The sequence below is a fragment of the Corythoichthys intestinalis genome, chromosome 20 (genome assembly GCF_030265065.1).
Source record: "Corythoichthys intestinalis isolate RoL2023-P3 chromosome 20, ASM3026506v1, whole genome shotgun sequence".
Classification (NCBI taxonomy): domain Eukaryota; kingdom Metazoa; phylum Chordata; class Actinopteri; order Syngnathiformes; family Syngnathidae; genus Corythoichthys; species Corythoichthys intestinalis.
Window position 1 is genome coordinate 97,104 of NC_080414.1, and position 8,675 is coordinate 105,778.

Here is an 8,675-nt window from a genome sequence, read left to right on the forward strand (position 1 = left end):
GTGCGGGGCAGGCACGCATATTGTTATAGATTGCATATGTGACGGTGTCCGTTGAGGGTTCCGTTTCTTATTTATAATGAATCCAAGTGTCAAATGAGCAATTTTGGGTACATTCTTTGAATGACGGCTCGGCTGCAATTTCCTCTATTTGAATGGTGATGAGCATCCTTTACTACCGGTGCAGGGTGAGGCCGCTGGCTCCAGCTTGCTTTCATGCAATGCTTAAAAGTCAGAAAACTTTGGGCTGCATGTGCCGTAGAAGAGCCTGGCCCCCGGCCTATTGGGGCCCAAAAAAAAGGCATTCGCTGCAGGGGAAGATCTGAAAATTTGTCAAAGTTTTTGCCATTGTTATGCTCTTTTTTTTTTTTTTTTTTTTCTTTTTCTTTCTTTTAGGCATCAAGTGTCAATTCGACCTTTTGGTAAAAGCTCATATAGAAGAATCGATGGATTTTTGTGAAATGCAAGTTTTTTTAATTGTCATTTTCTGCTATATTGAAATAGAATTCTCTTCTGAAAATCCAATATTTGAATATTTGGTGTCCCTTTTCGTTGCCTCTCGTGACCATTCTTTTTTTGAAAGCACAAAAAAGGAAAATGAGGGGGATGGGGAGGACTATCCGTTTGATTTTGTTCTTGCAGCTTTTTTTTTCTTCCTTTTTCATAGTCAATACTTCGTTTTGGAAAGGCCGACTAGTTGTACTGTATTTTATTTTCTTTTTCTGGAGGGTGTCCAAATGGGAAAGTGTTTTTCTTATGACGTCTTCTCAATTTGGCATGTTGGCGAGTAAAATCTCGCGGGATTCCTATCATAAATATTTCATAAACGGCTTTCTTCCTACAGGCCTTAATTGCGCTTTGAATTATTCACGAGTCTCGCTCGCTTCCAGGAATTAGTCTGCGCCCTTCCGGCTGCCTGTGTGCTGCAGTCCATTTTATTCTTTGTTTTTTTTTTCTAATACAGCCGATTGCAATCTTGAAAAAGCAAAGCAAAATAAAATGAAAAACCCGAAATTTGTTGTGTTTCGTATCCCGACTCAAGTCAACGTCAGCATTCACGTGAGATGACCTCTTTTTTTTTCTTTTTTTTTTCCCCCGTGTGCGTGACGGACGGAGGGCGCCGGCCGGGCCGGGCCGAAAGGAGAAACGTTTTCCGATTCTTTTCGGTTGCGACTTCATTTGTGATCGTAGAGAAATGTCATTTGATGTTTGGCCTGCAGCTGAGTCCCTCGCCCCCTCCTTCATCCATCGATACCGACTGAGCGTGCGCGCGCGCGTGTGCACAAGCTCATTAATAATGAATGCGTGTCTCACATGCGTGAAAAAGAAAAGAGAGCGTATGGCATTCATTGAAACCTTCGTTTTTTTTTTTATTTAACATGAAATCCATTTCTGATATTCCATTTTCCTTAAAAGTGGACTAAAGTTCCTCTGATAAATGTTTTTTTTTTCTCTGTCTTGTGAATATTTTCTCTAAAGCACACCATCAATTCTTCGGACGATTTGTAAAAGTGTCGAGCAAACAGACAGAAAGGAACCCTGCAGGCAGGCAGGCACGATGATGTCATTATTCCCGAGATGAAGATTTTGTCTTATTACTTGCTATTTATTGGAAGCCAACAGTCTTGATGAATATTATTGATTGCTTGGAGCTACACTGGCCATCGCTTTGCGTCGCGTCGCGCGACGTGTGCTGGTATTGCTCTTTTGCTTTGTTTCGCCACCACAAACACAACAATGTTAACATTAAACTTTCTTCACCTACAAAAAAAAATGGAAACATTTCAGGAGACCGGCACAGAATAAACGCAGTCCTTTCTTCACAATGCTAAATGTTAGCTATCTGGGAAGCACGCGCGGTGGGCGCAAAACGCTATCATGCCGAAACGTAAAATGTGTGAAAACGTCACAGCACAAACCATCGTAAATGTCAAAACACAAACACTTAAACTTGAACTGTTTGTGCGATCGATCACGTTAAAAGGTTACGACACGAAAACAAAATCGGAACGCAAACCATCGTGATATCAAAACATTCTAATGATAAAACATTCAAACACAAAACATTCCTTTGCTGAAAAGAAAATAATGGACTAAAATGTCAAAAGAGAAAATATTCATCATCCCGCCTGCTGTTTTCACCAGGGGCGGAGGGAAAACACCGCGGCCGTTTCGTCCTAAAAACGCCCGACGGTTCAAGCGCCGCGCGTTTCATCGCTCGGGATAACGCCGAGCGAGCGTCGGCCGCGGGCCGAACGACGACGCCCTCCCGAAGCGGCCCTTTCCGTTCCGTAGCCTCTTCCGTTGTCGACCGAGCCTCCGACGGCGCGTTAGAAGATGGACGTCCTTTGGCGCCCGCCGCCGGACTCCGGTTAGCGATGGCGCCGCGTGGCGTGTCCCTCGATGGTGCTGAGCTGACCTTTGTGCTCGTGTCCTAAAATGAGGGTGGGGGCATCATGCGAACAGCGGACGACGCCGGCTTCTCGTCCGTGCCGGAAACAAACGTCGGCTGTGTTGAGAATCGCCGTTTCGAGATGGAACGTTTCCATCGAAGGCGTCGTTCCCGGCGACTTTGTCGCTATGCTGAGATTTTTCATATTAGACGGACCGGCCTGTGACTCCAGACTTTCCGAGCGGTGCCGCGTGTTGCGATTCCCAACACAGCCGCTCAAAAAAAAAAAAAAAAAAAAAAATTGGTCCGAGCTCACAAGGGAAGCTAGTCACTAAACGCACTTCTCATATTGTAGGAAACAATTGGGTGTCGGGGGCCGTACACCCGCCCGATCCCACGCGTTCCTCAGGTGTGCCGTGATGGTGTCACGGCGGCGTGCGATTGGACGTTGCGCCCGGAAGTCAAAGTTGAGGGCCATCCTTTTTTTTTTTCTTTTCTTCCCAAATTTTTTTTCTTTGTCAGTGGGGGCTTTTAATGGGCCAACAGCCAGGTGAGCAGGCCCGGCAGCGCCGCCAGGACCGCCACCGTCCGGCCTCGGGGCGCGGCGTTTCCAGCGCCGCAAAGTTCAAACAGACTTCCGCGAAAATCCAGACTTCGAGATTCCTTTTTGAGTTTCTCCCAAAGGTCGTTGGCGCCTTCCTGGCAGTCGGACAATGCCGTGCTCGCGCATGAGTGGAAGTCGTCCCAGTAGCTGTCAGGACACAAGGAGGAAAAGATCGATTGAAGGGCCAAATTGGGGATTTTTGCAGAAAAAAAACAAGATATTGTTCGACGGTCATATTGCCTCAATGTAAATTGACTGGTAATGAGGGACGTCGTTCCGCCCACTGGGCACCGTGCGATCAATGAGGCGTGCGCTCAATTCAGACACAATGACCTCTGACCTGAGGTGTTCACGCCAACAATTAGTGCCCGTGCTAGGAAGCATGTTAACTGGTCACGCCTGAGCCCCCACCCCACCCGCTGTCACTCAGTGAAATCGCAGCACCATCTGGAGCGCGACGGGCGTCCGTCACATTTAGGTGTCTCGTAGTTCCGCCCGCGTGCCTTCTACAAACATTTGGGCTTTCCAGACACAGAGGGCGGGCCTCGGCGATACGCCCAATTAGCCAGGCGACAATGATGACGTTGTCTTTTCCACGCTCGACAATCAAACTAAAGGGCTCTTTCAAATGCTAACTTGAACTGTGTGAGATTCTATCAAGATGTTGACTTTCTAGTGGGTTTGCAGGAATGGAGCGCTTCAGTTCCTATATTTTCGTCAAATGCAAATATGTGTGTGCTGATGAGGCAAATGGCTCGAAAAGTGTAAACGTACGTGCAGATCTTGCGCAGGTTCTGCTGGTCGTCCAAGTCCGGGGGGTAGTTGGCCATATTGTCCCCCAACTGGAGCAGGCAGTCCGAAAAGCCTTTGAAGACGGCGTCGCAGTGGGCGGGGCTTACCAGGGCCGACTGCAGCAGCATGCACGCTGTCCGAAAGAAGCAAAAGTCGCTGTTATTTTCCGAGCTGTTGTTCGGGGGAAAGAAAAGCAGACTGGACTCAAGGTGGAAGGAACCGCAAGAGGCCGCGTTTGGATTCGATTTTGGCGTGCGTGGCTCAATCGGCTGCCTAGAGCCTGCAAATGCATTTCTTTCCTTCATGGCCGGCCGGGCCAGCAAGGACTGGGCCGCCTGCTACCGAACGGGTCACTCGGGGGTCATCGGAAGGGAGCCGGCGAGAATATCATCTTTTTAGGCACGGGAATAACGACCCCGTGCATTTGAAAACGGCTCTGCGTGGCTCTGTATACACGGCATTGGGCCTCCGTCATCGGAAGGCCGGTCGATTTCGCTCCGCGGCCACGCACTCTCGGTTCTTTTTGCCACGCCGCGGCGCGGCGCGGCGACTTGACTTTGGCTGGCAACCGTCGGGCTGTGCGTCTGCTGTCCGCGTGTCGCCGAATCCTTTCCCGAAAATGGCAATCGCCTGCTTTTTGGACTTTCTTTTCTCGAGATGACACTGCATGCGCGACAGCACTTGCGAACAACCCCGATGGCCTGAAATGAGCACGTGATGACGTCAATGCCTCATCAAACTGCAGCCTATTTATAATCGTCTTTTCATCAGACAAATATTTCATGTTCACGCCATAACCTACCCCAAAAAAAGACGCTTCCGTGGCTTTGATTTCCTTTCTATAAATCATTTGGGTTTCCTTCGCTTTTTACGCTTTCTCCGCGGCAAAAGTTGAATTTATTGATTATTTTCTAAGGGAGGAAAAAACATGAGCTTTCCTCCTCTTTTTCTTTGTGTGGAGCCTTTTTCACTCTTTCGCACGCGGTCGGTCACTTGCCTGCAGTGCAGAACGAGGCAGCCTGCGACACACCCACACGCATGCAGCAAGCAAAAATAAGAACAAGGACATCTTTCTACGTGCACCTGACAGATTTCGTTTCCTTATAACGAAATCACATCCATTTTCAAGCAAAAACTGTCAAATGTCAGCACTTTTTAATAAAGACAATTCCTATACCACATTTTTCAAGAAATTCCATGTGGCGATACGGTGAAATGAAAGGTGGTGGCATTCAACTCCATCAAAATAATCGGAGGAAGTCAATCGTAATAATAATAGTCATGTTAATCGTGCGTAGTGATGACAAGACCAAGAAGGAGTGCGCGATCACGAGCATTGCCAAGAAAAGAGCGTGCTTCATTTTTGCCGTGCACTCGCGCGCACTTATGCAATCGTTCGCTCGCACCTAATAACAACAACACGCAAACAATCATCCTCGCCGTCCTCGTCATCGTATATACGTCGGTCGCGCGGTCCAGATATTACACGTAGCCCGGCCAGTGGCCCGCCGTTCTGCGGGAAGGCGCGCGCGCGCTCGCTCGCACATGACGTCATCTGGGTTCTATCTATTTTTGTTATTTATTTCTTCCTTTTGCACGATTTCTCTCTTTTGTTCGAGCGTCCACAAAACGAGCCGAAGATCACTGCAGAGCTCGTTTTAGGCTTGCGCTCCCGTGCGCCGTCGCCTCGCAGTTGGCGTACGCGCAAAATGCCACAAATGAAGTGCAGAAGGAGGAAGAGGACGGGGGGCGGGGGATCCCCCTTGTTGGACACACATACGCACACCGTCGCTAATTTTTCCCGTGCCTTAAATAAAATCAAATGGTTTTTCGGAAGTAGATGTGATTTTTTTCCTGTTTTGTTTTGTTTTTTTTTGCCCCCCCCTTCCCAAATATAGAAATGGACTCTTGGTGGCAGTTTCCACCAAGAGTGAGGCGTGCCTGGCTGCTATCGGGCCGCCGCAAAGATCATTTGCTTGAGTTTTTTTTCTGTAGTTTTGGCAAAATGTTGCTCAACTCACCCAAGTGAAGCGTCACGACGAGCACGAGGCTTCCCGCCATCCTCGCACGCACGCAGGTGCGCCGCAGTCCCGCAAAGTCACAAGTACAAACTCCTCCTCCTCTGTGGGTTAGCTGGCGGGAAAAGACGACAAAGAGAGAGGAGAGAGAGAGGGAGACTCCTCCTCTTATCATCATCAGTAGCAGCAGCATCATCATCGTCGAGTTTCCTCCCCTTTTTCTTGACACCTTGCGCTATAAAACCTCAATGGAGGCGACTGCTTCTTTTTCGGACCTCTTCATCACTGTACCGTTGAGGGGGAAATGTGCTAAAATGGCCCTTTAACTTGAGGTCTGTTCCAATGTTTGCATTTTTCATTCAACAGAATAATGCTATTCAAATCATTGTCCCATACAGCGTCAACCATACGTCAGTATTATTTCATTCAGGCACCCAATCCAATTCTTTCAAACGAAATAAAAAGGAGCTTTTGGGATCAAATGCGCTGAATCTGGATCAATTCACGAGTAAACCCTAATGTCGTCATAGGTGAAGTTTAATGCTGCATTCGAGGAAGGCGTACGCATGGGAAGTCGGACTAATCCCTGCACCCGGATGGTACCAGTTGCGACCTCCGGGCCTGCCTAGCTAATGTAAACAGCAAAGATCGCGACAAGTTTTTTAAAAATTATTATTTATTTTGGCCATCAAAAGACATTTTGACCTCCAGCAAACCAGTCTTCACATAAGCCATCAAATACAGATCATTTGCTTTATTTCTATAAATAAAGGAATATCTTTTGTACCAATCATCGGATATCTTCATGCAAAGCGATAGCAGCGTATCCGCACGGAAAGTCAGTCAAAATCGTATAGTCTTACGGGTCCTTGTGTTGAATAAATTCATTCATTTAATTATATATATTCATAGTGGTGTCATTTATCTTATACCAGTGACGGTCTGCTTTTCGACGGGCACCGCCGTTTTCCGAGTGACGTCAAATTGAAGCAACTCGTGAAGTCGGGGGGTACTTCTTTTTTTTTTTTTTTCTGACTCGGCGACTAGGACTTCCCAGTTGGAATGATATTTTTCCTGGTCAGAGGTTGGAAATCTCCGACTTCCCATCCTTCATCGAATGCAACACAAGTTCCAGGGCCTGCCTGCCTGCCAGTGCGCTTGCGTATGCTTTGTGCGCCTTGAAAGGGTTCTCTGGCGTCCTCTGGCGGAGCTACAGGAAAGTACAGGTGAAGACGGACAGATAAGAATGTTTACAGACGGCCACATGTCCTGACAGTATTTGAACTAAATACTAGGGCTGTCAAAATTATCGCGTTAATGGGCGTTAATTAATTTTTTAAATTAATCCCGTTAAAAAATTGGACGCAATTAACGCACTTGGCCCAGCTCAGACAGATTTAAATTACAGAGGAGTGAAAGGCCCACTTGTTAATTGTGTTTTGCGGAGTTTTGCTGCCCTCTGCTGGCGCTTGGGTGCGACTGATTTTATAGTGTAAGTAATTATTGCCATCAACAATGGCGGGCTACAAGTTTATTTTTTGATTGAACATTTTACAAATTTTATTAAAACGAAAACATTAAGAGGGGTTTTCATATAAAATTTCTATAACTTGTACTAACATTTTTCATAAAGAACTACACGTCTTTCTATCCATGGATCACTTTAACAGAATGTTAATAACGTTAATGCCATCTTGTTGATTTATTGTTATAATAAACAAATACAGTCCTTAAGTACCGCATGCTGAATATATATATATATATATATCTTGCGTCTTATCTTTCCATTCCAACAATAATTTACAGAAAAATATGGCATATTATATAGATGGTTTGAATTGCGATTAATTACGATTAGTTAATTTTTAAGCTGTAATTAACTCGATTAAAATTTTTAATCGTTTGACAGCCCTACTAAATACACTAACTTTCAAAAGTTTGGGGTCACTTAGAAATGTCCTCCTTTTTGATAGAAAAGCACCGTTTTTTTCAATGGAAATAACATTAAACAGATAAACTCTATACATTATTAATGTGGTAAATGACGATTCTAGCTGGAAACGTCCGGTTTTAATGCAATATCTCCGTCGTTTTGTAAAGAGGCCCATTTACAGCAAACGTCACTCCAGTGTTCTAATGGTACATTGTGCTTGCAAGTTGCCTTAGAAGGACAATAGATGATTAGAAAACCTTGTGCAATTACTGTATGTTGGCACAGCTCAAAACAGTTTAGGTGGTTAGAGAAACTGATCTTCCTTTGAGCTAGTTGGGTATATGGAGTATCACCTTTGCGGGTTAGATTCAACTCTCAAAACGGCCAGAAAAAGAACTTTCACCTGAGAATCGACAATCCGTTCTTAGAAATGAAGGCTACTCCATAAGAGGAATTAAAGATTTCCTATAACGCTCCCTTCGGAGAGCAGCACAAACAAGATGTAACCAGGGTAGAAAGAGAAGCGGGAGGCCCCGCTGCACAACTGAGCAAGAAGACAAGTACATAAGAGTCTCTCGTTTGAGAAATAAATGCCTCGCAGGTCCTCATCTAGCAGCTTCATTAAATAGTACCCGTAAAACGCCAGTGTCAATGTCGACAGTGAAGAGAGAACTCAAGGACCCAAGGATTTGGGCTCCGACGTCACATCCGGTGAGTGTATCGTTTGTTTGTTAGCACTGCTGCTAGTCGCTATTCTCCTAGTCGCTAATCTCCTCGTGCTCCTTAGTTGGTTTAATCCCACCATTTCACAGCATAAACGCCCACTCCTGGATAAAAACTACTCTACTCTCCTCTTTAGCTCTCTCCTCTCTAGCTCTATCTTGCTAGCCTAGCTTATCCGAGCCATGGCTAGCCCTCTGCCTTCTCCCTCCTGTCTTT

The 8,675-nt window shown here is 46.0% G+C and overlaps 1 protein-coding gene across 2 annotated transcripts; it reads right to left on the reverse strand.

Moving 5' to 3' along the window:
* Positions 1–399: 399 nt before the first annotated feature.
* On the reverse strand, positions 400–5,914 carry nrn1a (neuritin 1a). 2 transcript variants are annotated; one of them, XM_057823834.1, is made up of 3 exons: positions 5,807–5,914; positions 3,768–3,918; positions 400–3,140 (listed from the first exon to the last, which is right to left on the reverse strand). In XM_057823834.1, exons 1-3 carry the CDS (start codon positions 5,844–5,846, stop codon positions 2,921–2,923), a joined length of 411 nt encoding a protein of 136 aa, XP_057679817.1. In that variant the 5' UTR covers positions 5,847–5,914; the 3' UTR covers positions 400–2,920. The 2 variants fall into 2 exon arrangements, with proteins under 2 accessions (XP_057679817.1, XP_057679816.1); XM_057823833.1 differs by lacking the exon at positions 5,807–5,914 and adding an exon at positions 4,588–5,588 and having other exon boundaries at positions 3,768–4,486.
* Between the last annotated feature and the right edge of the window lie 2,761 nt (positions 5,915–8,675).

Coding starts and splice junctions, on each gene's coding strand:
- nrn1a (XM_057823833.1), bottom strand. CDS start 4,090: ATGAAGGAAAGAAATGCATTTGCAGGCTCTAGGCAGCCGATTGAGCCA. Junction 3,141..3,767: donor AACCTGCGCAAGATCTGCAC/GTACGTTTACAC, acceptor GTGTCCTGACAG/CTACTGGGACGACTTCCACT.